At 52.3% G+C, this 16,349-nt stretch overlaps 1 protein-coding gene across 4 annotated transcripts in view; it reads left to right on the top strand.

The window, feature by feature from the left end:
* The first annotated feature begins 124 nt into the window (after positions 1–124).
* Positions 125–16,349, top strand: part of DTX2 (deltex E3 ubiquitin ligase 2) — a 34,400-nt gene continuing 18,175 nt past the window's right edge. For 2 of the 4 annotated variants that reach the window (XM_060078376.1, XM_060078373.1), the window contains exons 1-3: positions 125–259; positions 13,030–13,386; positions 15,270–15,906. In XM_060078376.1, the coding sequence (XP_059934359.1) occupies positions 13,119–13,386; positions 15,270–15,906 (905 nt within the window). In that variant the 5' untranslated portion in view covers positions 125–259; positions 13,030–13,118. Of the gene's footprint in view, positions 260–1,523; positions 1,611–13,029; positions 13,387–15,269; positions 15,907–16,349 lie in introns of all 4 variants that reach the window. The other 2 variants (XM_060078375.1, XM_060078374.1) reach the window with 2 other exon arrangements.

The raw sequence follows: 16,349 nt of genomic DNA, 5'->3' as shown, positions 1-16,349 counted from the left end.
TCTCTTGGGATACATACCCCCTAAACAGGTGCACGTCGAGTTCGGCCCCGCTACCTGCTGTTCCGCTGGAACTACGTTTCCCAGAAGGCCCAGCGTCCTGGGCATGCGCACTGGGACGCAAGGAAGCGACGCTGTTTCACTCTGGCTGCCTCTTCGTTAGACCTGGGAGGCAGAGCCGGAGCCGTTCCCAGGCCCAGCGGGGGCTGCAGCCTGAGCCCGGCGGTGTCTTCCGCCTGCCCCCTCGCCCTCCTCAGCCTCGGTGAGAGGGGCGGACAGGCCACCTGCTCGTTGCCAGGGCTGGGGTCCCGGGGACGCGGGGGAGACCGAGCCGATCTGGGACCGGAAGGGGGCGGGCGTGGGCGTGAGGGAACGTTGGGCCGGGCCGGAGAAGAGCCCCGGGGTGACGGGGGAGGGGGGGATTGTGGGGACCGGCCTTCGGGTAGATGTCCCGGAGGAGGGAGTTGGGGCAATCGAGAGACGCTGGGAGCTTAGGACCGGACCTGGTGGGAGGGTGAACGCCGGGGTGGAAGCCGAAGGGCTAGCAGGGGGAGGGGCGCAGACACAGAGTTTGGTCCGTCTGTGGGAGCGTACCCTTTCCCACAGGACTTGGAGGAGGCGGTGGTGATAATGTCACCGGCTGCCCTAGTTAGCGTTTGGGTTCCGCTGGGGTCTGCCTCCCGGTGGACGGCTCACTGGAGCCAGGGGCTGTACTTTAGGAGAGTTTGCCTCCTTAGTCTAACTCCTAACTCGCCTCATGTAGGGTCTGCCTTCCAGGAAGTGCCTATTTCCTGGGACCCTGGGTCACTTTCTTGGGGAGGGCATAATGTATATGCTGTGAAGAGGATTTAGGAGGCTTTTCCCGCCCCCTGAGACTACCCTTTCTCAGCCAGCTGCTGTCCCCCACACTGGTTCCTCTTCCCTAAGGGCCAGTAGCAGTGGAAATAGTTTGTGCAGAGACGCTTGGACCCTTAAGAAGCTCAAAATATTTCTGCATGCTATCCTAGCTCCTCTAGAGTTGTAGGAGGTGGTCTTTCGGGTAGCCAAAATCAGGCTTTACTTAAACCATCAGTATGACTATAACTAGGCTTCTTGTTCATTTGCCATTGGCCAAACTTTTTCCCTCTCTGGTGTGTTGATTTCCTGGATACCTACACTGCAGACTGGCTTACGAAGTCCTTTCAGGCCTTTCTGTGGAAGGGCTTAGTGTGTGTTTGTTTGTTTTGTGTTTTTTTGTTGTTGTTGTTGTTGTTTTTAGCCATCCCTTTGGTTATTGAGTGGGCAGAGGGAGACTACTGTACCTTCTGCTCTGCCCAGGCTGTTGGAAAATAAATCTGGTGGTTTCCAGTCCCCAGCCACAGCACACAGGCCGGACATCTGTGTATTCGTTTCCACTAACTGCTGTTTCTCAATTTAAAACCTGATCATCTTCTTCCTTGTTGGCAAAGGTGCCTTGGAATTTGTGTTGCTGAGTCAGCAAGCCTTTCAGATTTGCCCGGTTTTTGTTGTTTGCATTTTATATCAAGATGGGAACTCAAACAAGTCATTCCTCCTAAGGATCTGGTATCTCCATCAAGAAGGCACAGTTTGTGCCAGCTCTCCAGAGAGAAAAGGTGAGAGCCATGGGGACTTTACATTGCTGCCTTCCCAATCTGGTTTTCAGTAGAGAAAGTGGGCACTGGGGAGGGTGGAATTTGAGGTCCCCAGGATGAAAGTGAGCCCTGGGAGTTGATTGTTGATTTCCAACTGTCTCAGATAAATTCAGGTGGCTTCCTGCCAGCAGCTTCTCCTGTTTAACCAGTCTTAGAAGATGCTTTCCGCCTTCAGACGCGCTTTATGGGATGCAGGACACGAGCCACGGTTTCTGCATTTGAACTGGAAATTTTAGTTTCTTTTGTTACTTGAACCTTTACTGGGTGCCTCCTTTTTGTCAAGCCCCATGCTCAGTGCTGGGGGGTACAGTGACCAGGCGCAAAAGCTCTGTCTTCCAGGAGCTCATTGTCTGGTGGAAAAGATAAACAAACCATAGACAGTGACAAGGTGTTGTCAGGGTGATACATGTTGAGGAGTGGATAATCACAGGGCGGAGCCCAGCCCACCTTTGCCCAGGAGGGAAGGTCCAGAAGCCTCCAGAAGATGATAGCTATGGTTGTGAAGGAGTAGGACCCAGGAAGTAGGGGGCGGAGGCTGGCAGAGGAGTCAGTATACGCAAAGTCGTGAAGAAACCTGGCATGTCTGGGTCACTGTAAGCAGCTCAGTGTGGCTGAAGCGACAGCGTGTGGATGCGGGGCCGAGAAGCCTGGAAAGGTAGGCAGGGGGCTGAGCGGGGGCTTTTGTGGGTCATGCCAAGGCTCGGGAACAGAAGGATTTTAGTAGAATTCCAGGAAGGGCATTTTTTTTTTTTTTTTTTTTTGCCGTGCCGCGCGGCTTGTGGGATGTTAGTTCCCCGAACAGGGATTGAACCTGAGCTCCCTGCATTGGAAGCTTGGAGTCTTAACCACTGGACTACCAGGGAAGTCCTAGGATGGGCATTTTATGAGCCATGGCTAGAAATGAGCCAAATGAGCACCCTGGCTAGAAAGCGTGGAATGGATTAGATTATTCTCTTTGTGACTGTTTCTGTACACGACTGCCAGCTTCTGGCAGGGGGAGGTAGACAGGGGGGTTTGCCCTCTGGCTGCTCCGGGTCTTGTGAAAGAGAGAGAACTGTAGAGGACAGACAGAATGCCGTGGAAGTTGGTAAGAGGGGATTTTTCTTTCAAGTGGGCACATCCCAGCATCCTGGAGGTGTTTAAATGGGGCCTTGAAAGTGTGGGTCAGCTGAGGATGGGTGGCCAAGTGGGTGGGATTCCGGGTAAAGTCGAGGCACGGAGTTGGGGAAACTGGCGGTATATGGGGTAGCAGCGCATCACTTACGCTCTTTAGGAGGGTTGGGGAGGGGAAGGTGTAGATGGAAGAGGGCACTGAAGAGAGATGCGCTGGCAGCTCCTGTCGATAGGAAGGGACCAGACCGTGATGGGCGTTCAGCGTCAGCCCAGGGAATGTGAACATTATTTCTAGAGCTCTAGGGGAGGTGCGGAAGAGAGAGGATCAGAGCTGTATCGGGAAGCTCAACCTCGCACCTGTCTCTGGGGTGGACGAGGAGAGACAGGAGTTGGAGAAGCCAGTCGGCAGAGAGTGCTTGTCAAGGTGAGAGGCAGAAAGGTCCCAACCAGATGCTAGCAGTGGGGTCTGAGGAGGTGAGGAGAGGGCAAGCCAGGGCAGCCGCTGGGCTGTGGGGGTGAAGGCGGAGGAGGGCCAGCGCAGAGCCAGGGAATCCAGGAGGAGAGGGGCGTCAGCAAGGAAGGTGGGTTTGGCTTCAGCCCTGTTGAAGGTACCGAAGAGGCCGGCGGGAATGAGGCCACGGGTGAGGGAGGAGCGTCCCTCATTCATTGCACACATGCTTAGGAAGTTGTGTGCCTGGGCTTGTGCTTGGCACTTGGAGTACAGAGAATTAAACAGTCCCTTCTGTGTGTTTGTTTTAATTTTCACCTCAGGTAAACAGAGAACTAGATTAATACACACTGATCGCCGTTCACGCCCGGCTTGCTTTCACTTGTTTCCGAAGTTATTTTTAATGTGTCGTAAGTTCCTGCATTTCAGCCATCCACAACAAAAGCCAGGATCTTGAAACAAAATACACATCCAATCATTTGATCTTTCTTCCCATTCCCATCCCGAGATAACCATTATCCCCTCACTTTCATTTTTATGTAGTTTGATGGTACCTGTGTATTCCTAAGGCACTTTAAAAAATATCGCTACAGTTTGTCCATAGTATTGCATGTCATCTGGTTCATTTATCTTGAATATTGAATAATATTCCATGGTGTAGACAAATCACAGTTTATGCGTCTGATCTTCCGTTGATGGGTACCTGCTCGTTTCCAGTTTTGCTGTCATGTGTGGACTGCTCTGAACATTTCTGTACACGTTTCCTGTTGCACATATGCAAGAGGTTTTCTTGGGTATGAGCTGAGGGGTGGTATTTTGCTGGGTCATAGGGTGAATAAATGTCCAACTTTCGCAGTTATTACTAGACTTTTTCTGAAGTGGTTGTAGGAGTTTTCACTCCACCAGCAGCAGAATGTAGGCCTTCCCCTTGCTCCACGCTCTTGCCAACACTTGGTATAGGCTGACTTTTTTTTATTTCTGCCAGTGGAATGGGTATAAAATGGGATCTTTGGGATCTGATTTCTGTGTCCCTGAGCCCTGATGTCGAAAACATCTCTTCATAAGTTTATTGGCATGTGTGTTTCCTGTCAATTATATGTTCACTCTTTTGCAATTTTTCTGTGGGGTTCCAGGCGCTTTAAAAAGAAAATTGACTTGTAAGAGTTCTTTATATATCCTTGATATTAATCCTTCGTGCTTATTTTTTTTTTTTTTTTTTTCTTTTTGCGGTATGTGGGCCTCTCACTGTTGTGGCCTCTCCCGTTGCGGAGCACAGGCTCCGGATGCGCAGGCCCAGCGGCCATGGCTCACGGGCCCAGTCGCTCCGCGGCATATGGGATCCTCCCAGACCGGGGCACGAACCCGTATCCCCTGCATCGGCAGGCGGACTCTTAACCACTTGCGCCACCAGGGAGGCCCCCTTCGTGCTTATTGTGAATATCTTTTTCCAGCTTTTAACTTTCTGCTTTCTTTGAGGCATGTTTTGTTGAACAACCATTCTTAATTTTAACACAGTGAAATGTATCTCTTCATGTATAGTCAGCGTTCTGTGCCTCGTTTGAAAAATCTTTTCCTGACCATAATCCTTGCCTTTTAGGAGTGCATGCCCTAGTGGAGGGGACAAGTAGATAATTGCACTCAGATGTCACATGGACATTGGTGGTTAGAAGAGGCCACTTCTCTGTGCAGGGCAGGAGTGGATGTAGGAAAGATTTCACTGGGCAAAGAGTCTCAGGCTGGGAATTAAGAATTGAGTAAGTGGACAGGTGGGATGGGTACTCTTGGTGGGGGGTGAGGGGCATGAAACAGCCTGGCTGGTTCTGGGCTCTCACTGGAGTTGCTGATGGCTGGAGCAGAGGGCTTAAAGGACTCAGGCAGGACATCGGAAGAAAGATCTGGATGCTCCGCGTGCATGGGATTATTGAAGCCATGGGAGCAGATGAGGGGGTCACAGGGGAGGGTGGAGAGAAGAGAGGTAGGCCAGGGCCCAGTTGCCTGATGCAAGGAAAGTTGTGGCTCTGGGAAGCAGGTTGGGCTTCCCTGGGGGTGGCCCTCACCACATGCTGCCTGCCGTGCTGTTGGATGCTGTATTTCACCCTCAGGTGTTGGACAAAGACTGACATGTCTACAGAGGGCAAGCATGTCATAGGGGAGGCTGGCCAGAGGCATAAGCCACTCTCCCACTTTTCAATAGAGAAACGGGTTCAAAGAAGTATTTCTCAACTATAGGTCAGTGGGACCACAGTGAGGTCAGCAAACCGTGGCTCATGGGCCAAATCCAGCCCACAGCCTCTTTTTTTTTTTTTTTTTTTTTTGCGGTACGCAGGCCTCTGTTGTGGCCTCTCCTGTTGCGGAGCACGGCCCCAGATGCACAGGCTCAGCAGCCATGGCTCACGGGCCCAGCCGCTCCGCGGCATGTGGGATCTTCCCAGACCGGGGTACGCACCTGCATCCCCTGCATCGGCAGGTGGACTCTCAACCACTGCGCCACCAGGGAAGCCCCACAGCCTCTTTCCGTTAATAAAGTTTTACTGGGACACAACCACGCCGGTTAGTTTATGTGTGGCCTTTGGCTGTTTTCACACTACAGTGGTGGAGTTGTGTAGTTGCAACAGACACCCAGTGTCCTACAAAGCCTAAAATATGTACCTTCCGGCCCTTTATAGGAAAAATTTGCCGGCTCTGCCCTGGGGAGTTGTGGTAACTGTGGTAACCTTGAGAATAGTACCAGCCACCACAGTGGTGCAGCTCATCGTTGCTGGCTGCGTAATGAATCTGGGTCAGGCCTGCAAATGTTGCCAGGTTTTCTGGTTTTCAAGAGAAGCTGGAAATCTGGATTTTTTTTTTCTTAATGGTGGATATTCCAGTTTTTAAACATTGGCTCAATTTGTAAAAACTAAAAACTGTGTAGTAGGTCAAGCAGACATATCTGGCAGGCTGATTTGTCCACATCAGTTTATCCCTCTGCAAACTGATTTGGGTTTGCTTATACCTGTGGCTTCTCAGGCAAGCTGTTTATCTTTTGCCTCACTTTTCTCCTCTATAAAATGGAGATGATACCCTTTGCTCAGGAATGTGAGGATTAAATGAGAACACTTATAAGATACTTAGCACGGTGCCTGGTACATAGTAAGCTCTTGGTTGGTGGCCACTGCTGTGATTATGGCCACTGTGCCTGCCACTGCTTCCGCTGCTCCCCCATTCTGGCCCCAGGGTAGGCTCTGACGACCCGTGGGGTGGTCAGGTTGCTCCTGGCAAAGAAGGAGCAGCAAGTTCTTGGTGCTGGTGGAGGAGGTTGCCCACTGGGGAACTGTTGGTCGCTGGGGCCTGCCCCCTGGCCACTGTGTGGCTTTCTGAACCCCATTTGGAACGTTCTGCTCTGACCTGCCCCTGGAGGGCCCTAGTCAGGCACCAGCCAGGAGAGGAGTTGTCATTTCCCCTCTAGCAGCCCCACGTGCAAGGGACAAATCATGTGTAGTTCCTTCCATCTCTCAGAAGCCTAGTCAGGTCTTGGTGGCACCGGCTTAAGCCATCTCGTTTCTAGACAAAAGCCCTACCTTGCAGCGCTCCCCTGTTGTAAAAGTTTGGGCACCTGGATGGTGTGTTTTTTGCACTTTCTTGGAACTCAGGGGTGGGGCATGTGTCTCTTGGCAAGGAGGTGCCGTGGTACTTTGACAGGCCTGTTAGTGAAACTCCAATGGGACAGGAGCAGCCGTCTGAAGTAATGATGGTAAGTAACAGTGGTGGGGTTTGTTTCATATTTACGATCTTTTGAAGTGGTGGGCATTGTAGCGATTTCTTTCTGAAAACAAAAGTAATAGTTTCCCACTTTAGAAAATGTGAAAAGTTCAGATATATAAGGAAGTTGAACAAAAGGTCTCTAATAGTTTCTGCACTCAAAGGCAGTCGTTAGCATTTTGGTACGTTTCTACTGAGTTTTCTCTCTGCTTCTCTTTTACCGAGTTAAAATAGTGCTGTGGGGAATATCTTTATGTTGAAGTTTTTCTCTCATCTCCTTTGATAGATTTTTTTTTTTTTTTTTTTTTTCTGTACGCGGGCTTCTCACTGTTGTGGCCTCTCCCATTGCGGAGCACAGGCTCCAGACGCGCAGGCTCAGCGGCCATGGCTCACGGGCCCAGCCACTCCGCGGCATGTGGGATCTTCCCAGACCGGGGCACGAACCCGTGTCCCCTGCATCGGCAGGCGGACTCTCGACCACTGCGCCACCAGGGAAGCCCTTGATAGATTTTTTTAATGACTGTGTCAAAGCAGGTGAACATTTTTAAACCTCTTGATACATATTACCAAACTGTTTTCTGGAAAGGGTTTATCCATCCCAGAAGTATGACATCTCAGTGTACTCTCGCCAGCACTGAGTACTGAAATTATTTTTACTGCTTTGACAGGCAAAAAAAATAATAGGTCATTGTTTTAAATTTGTATTAAAAACAACATGTCTAGCAAAGTAGAACATTTCTTTGGTGTGTTTGTGTGCAGTATTCGACTTTCCCATCTCCGTGGGAAGGCTTTCTGACAGTGCCCGGGTGGCCGACTGCCCCATAACAAGTCTTTGAAGGTCATGCTCTGCTTACAGGTCATGCGCACCGTGTCAGCTGGTGGGGTGTGGAGTTGCAGGCCCATGCTTCTTGGAAAGCACCCTAAAGAGACGCAGCATGGAAATAGGGTTTGAAGTCCACGCGGTCTCACGGGTCTTCAATCCGTGCCCCTCACAACGCCTCTGTCCCCCACAACAGCTTCCTGGACCTCTCAGGAAGTAGGAATGGAGGGCAGCCCTTGTGTCATTAAGAGCACCCCACTCTTCTGCGTTTTACATATCGATGGGCAGCGTACGGTCACATTTGGAAAAGGGTTCTGCTGCTTATAAGAGACTGGAAAACCCATCCAACCGCCTGAGCAGTGGAGCCCAGGAAAGGGGAGGTGACTGTCCCAAGGTCACCGAGCATGGAGCCAAGGGTGAACTGCCCAGCTCAGGCTTGGGCCAGGCCACTCTGTATTTCGGTGGGCTTTGCGGGGAGGAAACGGGTCCCCACATGTTGGCAAATTGACAGTCGCCCAGTCTGGGCACCAGTTTAAAAACCACGCTCGGGGCCTTCTTCCTGGAGGCTGCAACTGTAAGGGGATCCATTTGTGTGGTTTCCCCTACCCGGAGGCCCATAATCAGGCAGGATGAGTTTCACTCAGATTCCTGCGTCAGCTCAGGTCTTGTTCTAAAGCTTTTGTAAATCCCCTAGGAACAGAAAGTCTCTTGGACACATGCAACTTTTCTCCTTTGTGTGAAACCCCTCTCTGGTAGGACAGCAACGTCCCTCTGTGCCTCGGAGCCGTGGGGCTGTGCACAGGCGTTTGTGGCTAAATCTGACAAGAGAATGCAAGAGAAGGCAGGATGGTTTTTCTCGTGGTCAAAGTTGTTGATCATTTTTTTTTCAAATTTATTTATTTTGGCTGTGTTGGGTCTTCATTGCTGATTGCTGCGCGCAGGCTTTCGCTAGTTGTGGTGAGCGGGGGCTACTCTTCGTTGTGGTGCGCGGGCTTCTCATTGCGGTGGCTTCTCTTGTTGCGGAGCACAGGCTCTAGGCGTGCGGGCTTCGGTAGTAGTGGCACGTGGGCTCAGTAGTTGTGGCTCGCGGGCTCTAGAGCGCAGGCTCAGTAGTCGTGGCGCACAGGCTCAGTTGCTCTGCGGCATGTGGGATCTTCCCGGGCCAGGGCTCGAACCCGTGTCCCCCGCCTTGGCAGGCGGATTCTTAACCACTGCGCCACCAGGGAAGCCCTTGATACATATTTTAAAGATAACTTTGGTCCGATCATAATAAGTAATATGATCATTGTAGAACATTTGCCAGTACAGAAAGATGTAAAGAATAAATATCCCATAACTCCATCACTCCTAGTTAAACGTCAGAGTTGTTCCTTCCCACCTTTTAAAAATTAGCTTATATTAGAACCTGGTGTCACAGACTGGCCGTCTGACCTTGAGTAAATTCTTAATTGCTTTTGGCCTCGGTTCTCACATCTGTAAAATGGGGATAATCTTTACCTTCAAGGGCAGTTGAGGGTTGAGAGAGCTGGATGGCAAGAGCACCGGACAGAGTGCGTGCCACATAGTAGGTGCTCAGTAAATGGCACACCCGCCCGCTTGAGAGCATATAGTGTATATGGTTACATATCCGGTATTTTTAACTTGTCAACAGCATTATCCTAGGTATGAAAGCCTTTTATTTTATTTTATTTTTTGCGGTACATGGGCCTCTCACTGTTGTGGCCTCTCCTGTTGTGGAGCACAGGCTCTGGACGCGCAGGCTCAGCGGCCCTGGCTCACGGACCCAGCCGCTCCGCAGCATATGGGATCTTCCCGGACCGGGGCACGAACCCGTGTCCCCTGCATCGGCAGGCAGACTCTCAACCACTGCACCACCAGGGAAGCCCCTGAAAGCCTTTTAAAAACATTTTTCAAGACTCGTATTCCATCATTGGGGTGTACCATAATTTATTTAAGAATTCCCTTATTCCATTATCATAAAGTGTTTAGGTTGCCCCCAGACTAAGGCTGTTTTCCCATGGACAATTAGAATAATAACAATTTTCATAATTAAGAACACCCTAAATAGCCCCATCATTATGAGCCGAAACAAATTAGGTTTTTGAACTGCAGCTTGGGGATGGCTGAGGCTGTAACAGAGAATGGGTGCATTGACACGGCCACTGCGTGTGCATGATTGCTGCGTTTGAGGGGAACATCAGTGGGCGTTCTGGGCATCACGCCAAATGTGCCTCAGGCCCCTGGAGCAGAAGGTGCTCCTCTCTTTCGGCGTGTGTGTTTTCGACCCTCTGGGATATTGGCCATTTGAAGAGCTGCAGCCCCAGCTTTGGGTCAGCTCCAGCTCTGCGCTCAGGGAGTTCCTGTTCTGGGGGGTGGTGAGAGGGGGACAGATACTGAAACCAATAAATGCAGTGTGTTTGGATAAATGGAGAATGCAGTGAGGACGCACAGGAGGATGGGGTCAGCACTTTCTGTTAAAGGTGTGGCTTAGAGCGGGGTGCTGTGGCTGAGTCTGGAAAGATGGGCATGTTTGCTGGGGGCTTAGGCGCAGAGAGGATGGAAGTCTGGACATGGGCACCAGCAGGATCAATGTCTGGGAGGTGGGAAATGGCTCCGAATGTTCTGGCACTTGCTAGAATTTGATGCAGGTGGACGAAAGGTGGAGGCCTTGGTATTAGTGGGGACAGTGGCCGGTCATCGAGGGGCCGTGTGCTGTGTCTTTCTCATCTTTGGGTCTCTAGTACCCTGACAGGGCCTGGACCGTCGTGTGCCTGCGGTCTGTAGGCCCAACACGTTCGTGAAGAGCTTAGCTGAAGTTCTGGAGTGTAGTTCTCAGGCTGTTTGGCAGAGTTCTCCGAGTTGGTTCATCTGGGGGTGTGTGGACATGCTGGAACATACCACGTGTGCTGGTACATGGGAAGCCCCTGCTGCCCGAGAGATGAGGGACGCCTGCCAGGAGGTGCCGGGGGAAAGTCTGGGCTCAGGAGTAATTGGCCCTGAAACCAGTCCTGTGATTTGTACCTGGATGTGGGTCCAGAGACCTCTAGTTGCAGGCGCTGAGCTAATAAGCTCGCCAGCCATCTCGAGGGCATCCCGGGTCTAATCCTCCAGGGCGGGATGTGTGCTCCTGTTGGAGCGGTTGGCAGCTCAGGGGCGGCCCTGGCCCCCCTATGCGTGCTCAGAGTTATTGCAGGCCTGACTCATCGCCTGTGTTCTCAGGTTGGGTAGCTCAGTGCCGCCCTGGGCCGCCACTCCTCACCCAGACTTGAGGGGTGGGAGGTGCTGGGTTGGAGGGGAGCAGGGAAAGGGAGGGAGGCCAAGATTTCCTGATATCGGCTGTGTGCCTGGCGCTGTCCTGGTGCTTTATACACACCTATCCATCTGAATCCCCTAGAAAAGCACTTAGAATAGAGGTTGATATGTCCACTTCCAAGCGAAATCGGGCTTGGAGGGCTTAGGTACCTTCACCAGGTGACACAGTGAATAGAGTGCAATGAGTACGCGGCGTGTGGACGCCAGAGCCCGCGCCTCTTCCCTGTCACATGCTGCTCCAGCTCTGCCTTCCTTGTGGGGCAGGTGGTCTCGGCCTTCTCACTGAAACCCTGCCGGAGTGCAATCTCAGGGACACCAGCGAAAGCCCAGGCAGGGTCCCAGCCTCATTAGTGGCCATGTAAGTGAGTCACCAAAACCACCGGGGCCTCGGTTTTCTCGTCTGCAAAACAGGGACAAAATTCGATGACTGTACTTAAGGGGATTGTGTGGGAGTCGGAGCAGATGATGTGACTGGGAACCCTGTTGGCACCAGGGCCCTATGTGGACGTAACAGCTGAGGGTGCTCACAGCTTGAGACGCAGGCTCCTCTCTCCCTTCCTCCCCTCCCCCCACCGCTTTCCCTTTTCTCCCTCCCCCCTCTCTAAGCAAGTGGGGTGCTGAGAGGCTAGAGAGGGCTTAAGCATCCATAGGATTTTAATGTTTATCTAGGGCAGAGCCCAAGGTAGAGCTCATGCTGAGCTTTCCTCGCTAAGAAAATGGGCATTAGAGCCAGTTGATCTGGGTTTGCACTCTGTGCTACCACTTACCAGTGTATGTGTGACCTTCAATAAGACCTTGACTTCTTTGTTTTCCTGTCCATAAAGTGGGAGAAATACCGCCTTGTCAGTCTGTTTGGCCCCGTTCCTCTCTCACCCTAGGAGCTTCCACAGACCCCCTTTCTTCTTCAAACAGCTGCAGGCACATAGAATCTTCACCTGCCTCCATTCAGTCGTGCTTCGAGCTAATCCGTGTATAACACATGCTACATGACACGGCCTGTGCTGGGGCTGGCGAGGTGGCTGTGGACAAGGCCGACTCGCTGGGTGTCTGCCTTCTGAGGGGGCAGAAAGACAGGGACCGCCATATGTGTATGTGGGCGTTCAGAGTTCTGGTCGGGGCCGTGGAGGGAGAAGTTCATGTGACGGATGGCCTGGGAAAACCCTGAGTGATGCAGCTGGGCGGGAGTGACTGGGAGAAGCGTGTCTTGGGAGATGGGTGTAAAGTCTTTGGATCTGACCGCCGGTCAGCAAGGCCCAGGCCCAGGGAGTGGGGTGCAGAGAGGCCAGAGAGGGAGGGCTTCAGCATCCATAGCGTTTTAATGTCTATCTAGGATCTGCCCTCTGTGGTTAATGGTGCAGGAAACCAGGGCAGCCTGGTGACCTGGACAGAGCTAGGACCCACCCATGCTTAGAGTCGCAGCTCTGGCTGTCCTTGAGCCCCTGGTCCTTTCTGAGACATGGTTTTTTTTCATCTGTAGCATAGCAGGTGTTAGTATGTGTCTCACAAACAAAACTGCTTTGGAAACCTGTGTGGCGTCCTCACAAAGCTATAAGGGGTCATGATGGCTTCAGTCCACAAAGGATTGGGGTGACTCATGAAAATACATATAGTATAAAAGGATACACTTAGTAGTTGGGCCAGAAGGAAATTATTGGTAAAAGGACAGAAGCAGGGCTGATGATTCGCACGCAGAATTCACCCACTGTGTCTTCCTGGACATTTGCAGAGGTAAGGAGGCTGCTTGATTGACTCCGAATTCTTCCTGGCTGCCTGAGCAAAGAGACAGGATTAGGTACTTGCCTTAGGTACAATTAGGTACGATGCCCTTAAGGTATTAGGGAAAAAAGTGACTGCGGAAGAGCATGATTCCCCCCCCCCCCCCCCGCACTGAGACTGACTCTGGCAGGACCACCGTGTGCGTCGGTAACTGCGTGTCTGTCTTGTTTCAGGTCTCCTGGAAGCGCTGGGCAATGAACCTGAGACTGCAGCCTAGAGTGGTCTGAAGCCGTTGGGGAGAACAGAGGGAGTCCTGGGGAAGATGGCCATGGCCCCAAGCCCTTCCCTGGCTCAGGTGTACACCAGCCCGGTGGCAGTGGCCGTGTGGGAATGGCAGGACGGGCTGGGCACCTGGCACCCCTACAGTGCCACTGTTTGCACCTACATCGAGCAGCAGTTTGTCCAGCAGAAGGGCCAGCGCTTCGGGCTGGGGAGCCTGGCCCACAGCATCCCCTTAGGCCAGGCTGACCCTTCACTGGCTCCTTATATCATCGACCTCCCCAGCTGGACGCAGTTCCGCCAGGACACTGGTAAGGCACTTCCTGCCTCGAGTATGTGTCCAAGTGCCTGTTTCGGGCTGGGTGTCGTGCTAGGTGTTGGGGGTCACAGAATTGACTCTCAGCGCTATCCTGCCCCTGAAATGCACATGGTCAGAAGGCGGGTGCTGGGAGTGATAGCAATGTGAGATGTTCCTTAGTGGTACAGGGTGCCTTGGGAACACAGTGCAGAGGCCGTTCCAGCCCCTTTCCCCCTTGTCTCGCAAACCAGAAACGCCTGCTTCCGCCCGTAGAGATTTGAGGGTCTCACTGGCAGCAGGCAGGCAAGCAAGCCGGCCGGCGTGGGGGTGGCACACCATGCTAGTTAAGAGGGCCTGGTGATGTGTTCCAGCTCCTGCGTGATAGCTGTGTCACATGGGCAAGTTACTTCACTCTCCTGTGCACTCATGTTTCTTTCGTGTGTGTGTGTGTGTCTTTTGCTCAGTATTACTGAGAATGGGGCCACCAACTTCCTCCCAGAGCTGTGCACTTTCCCTGTAAATCAGTGGTTTTCAGCTGGGGGCAACGTTTGGAGACATTTTTGATGGTCAGGACTGTGGGGTGGGGCGCTACCAGCATCTAGTGGGTAGAGGCCAGGGATGGTGCTAAACATCCTGCAATGTCCAGGACAGCCCCACAACAAAGAATTATTAGCCTAGAATGTCACTAGTGCCGAGCCTGAAGACTCTTGCTCTAATCCCTGTAGCAGCGTCCCCGAGGGTGTGAGGACTCAGGTTTCCAGGCAGTGGGTGCAGATAAAAGTCCCTGCCTTCATGATGTTTGCAGTCACTGAGAAAGGCAGCGCACAAGATAAATGATTCGTGAACTGTGTATGAGTTAGGTAGCAGTGAGTGTTTATCAGGGAATAGATGTGTAAAGCACAGGGAGAGGTTGTTTTGAAGTTTGAGCTTGGGTGGCCTGGTCACCAGGAAGGGCTGGGGACAGATCAGGAGGGAGAGGCAGGTCATGCAGGGCTTTTCCATCCCTTGAGGGACTTCGACTTTTCTTCTGAAAGGAGGAACCCTGGGAAGATTTGGGCAGAGGAATGACGTAATCTGATTTGGGGGTTAAGAGAATCCCACTGGCTGCTGAGGTTGGGAGACCAGGTAGAAGGTAATCGCAGTGATCACCTTTTGACAAGTACTGTTGGAAGCATGGCCCAAATTGACTTTTTTCTTTCTCTCCTGAATCGTCAGGTTTGGTTTATTAATATAAGCTAACCACAGGTGTTTCCTAATAGTTGCTACCTGGGAAGTCCAAGGGAATCTAAGTACATCCACGTAAGAGAACTGTGTAACAGTTAATAAAGAGTTTTACAAAGTTTTAGAGACATAAGAAATACTTATGGCATAATACATGAAAACAGGAAAAAATTTCAGTATGATTGTCAGCTATACCTAAACATACATGCCTAGGAGACTAGATGGGAAGGAATATGTTACAATATACGTCATGTGCTTTCCTCTTGGTGGTTGGATTATGGATGATTTAATTTTCTTCAGACATTTTGTTTTCAGTTTTTTAAGTCAGGCTACATAGGTTTCATCCTTAGGAATATTTTGAGCCACAGCTGGTCTTTGACCTAAGCGTCCAGCATCCCTCACTCCTGCTGAGAAGCACTGGTCCCTCTCTGCCACTTGATCCCTTTGATCCACAGTTTCTTTGCATAGAGAGAGCACTCTACCCTTCACCCCAAATTTGGAGAGAATAGTCAATGCCAGCCTTTAGGTCAGACAGCAGCATGACCATATATACACCGTGATCATGTTGTTTTATTTTGGTTGTAGGAAAAAAAGAATTTTTAAACTCCCTTTTTTTGGGAGGTGGTGAGTGGCTAGCAGATGAACTTTATATGTGCCACGCTCCTTTTAAAACAGGCACCATGCGGGCTGTGCGGAGGCACCTGTTTCCCCAGCACTCGGCCCCGGGCCGGGGCATCGTCTGGGAGTGGCTGAGTGACGACGGCTCCTGGACGGCGTATGAAGCCAGCGTCTGCGATTACCTGGAGCAGCAGGTGGCCAGGGGCGCCCAGCTCGTGGACTTGGCTGCCCTGGGGTACAACTACACCGTCAACTGCGCCACCCACACGCAGACCAACAAGACTTCCAGCTTCTGCCGGAGCGTGCGGCGCCAAGCAGGGCCCCCGTACCCAGTGACCACTGTCATCGCTCCGCCGGGCCACACGGGAGTGGCCTGCTCTTGCCATCAGTGCCTCGGCGGTGGCGCAGCCGGCCCCGTGTCAGGCCGCTACCGCCACTCCATGACCAACCTTCCCGCCTACGCAGTCCCCCAGCCACCCCACAGGACCGCCGTTGTTTTGGGGGCCCACCAGGCCTTTTCTCCATACAACAAGCCCTCGCTCTCTGGGGCCAGGTCTGCGCCCAGGCTGAGCACCGCCAACTTCTGGGCTGGGGCGCTGCCCTCCGTGGGGAACCAGCCCCTCTACCGCTCCAGCCTCTCCCATCTGGGACCTCAGCACCAGCCCCAAGGACTGTCCGCTGCCGGCGCAGCCAGGTATCTTGTGTTACGCGGACGGTCGTTTTGTCCACCCGCATGCCTTGTCAGCGGGCTTGGGTTTCTGCTCTTCTTCAGCTGGGAAGACTCCCCCCAAATGTCTGCAGACTTGGCACGTGCCTCCTCGGCTGTCCCTGCTACGTCATCCCCTTTGCATGTGTCACGTGGTGCCGAGGTGCCACGCTGTCCACAGCCTTGTGTCCCGGGGAGCCTACCTGACTTCTGGCACTTGAGTGCTGGTAGTTGCCACATGGGTTAAAACCAGTGATTCATTGACCCAGGAGAATCAGGCTCTCTGAGCAGTTAAAGATTTTTTTGGCTGTGCCTGTGTGCCACGTAGCTGGGGCTGGGTACCTGAGGACATTTCTCTGACTCCGTCTATGTGCCCGGCCCTGAAGTCACAGACATGGAAGGTTCAACCCTCTCCCTAAGCCCACGGTCTC

The sequence above is a fragment of the Mesoplodon densirostris genome, chromosome 16, assembly GCF_025265405.1.
Source record: "Mesoplodon densirostris isolate mMesDen1 chromosome 16, mMesDen1 primary haplotype, whole genome shotgun sequence".
NCBI classification, from domain to species: Eukaryota; Metazoa; Chordata; class Mammalia; order Artiodactyla; family Ziphiidae; genus Mesoplodon; species Mesoplodon densirostris.
This window is presented reverse-complemented; position numbering and strand designations above follow the sequence as displayed.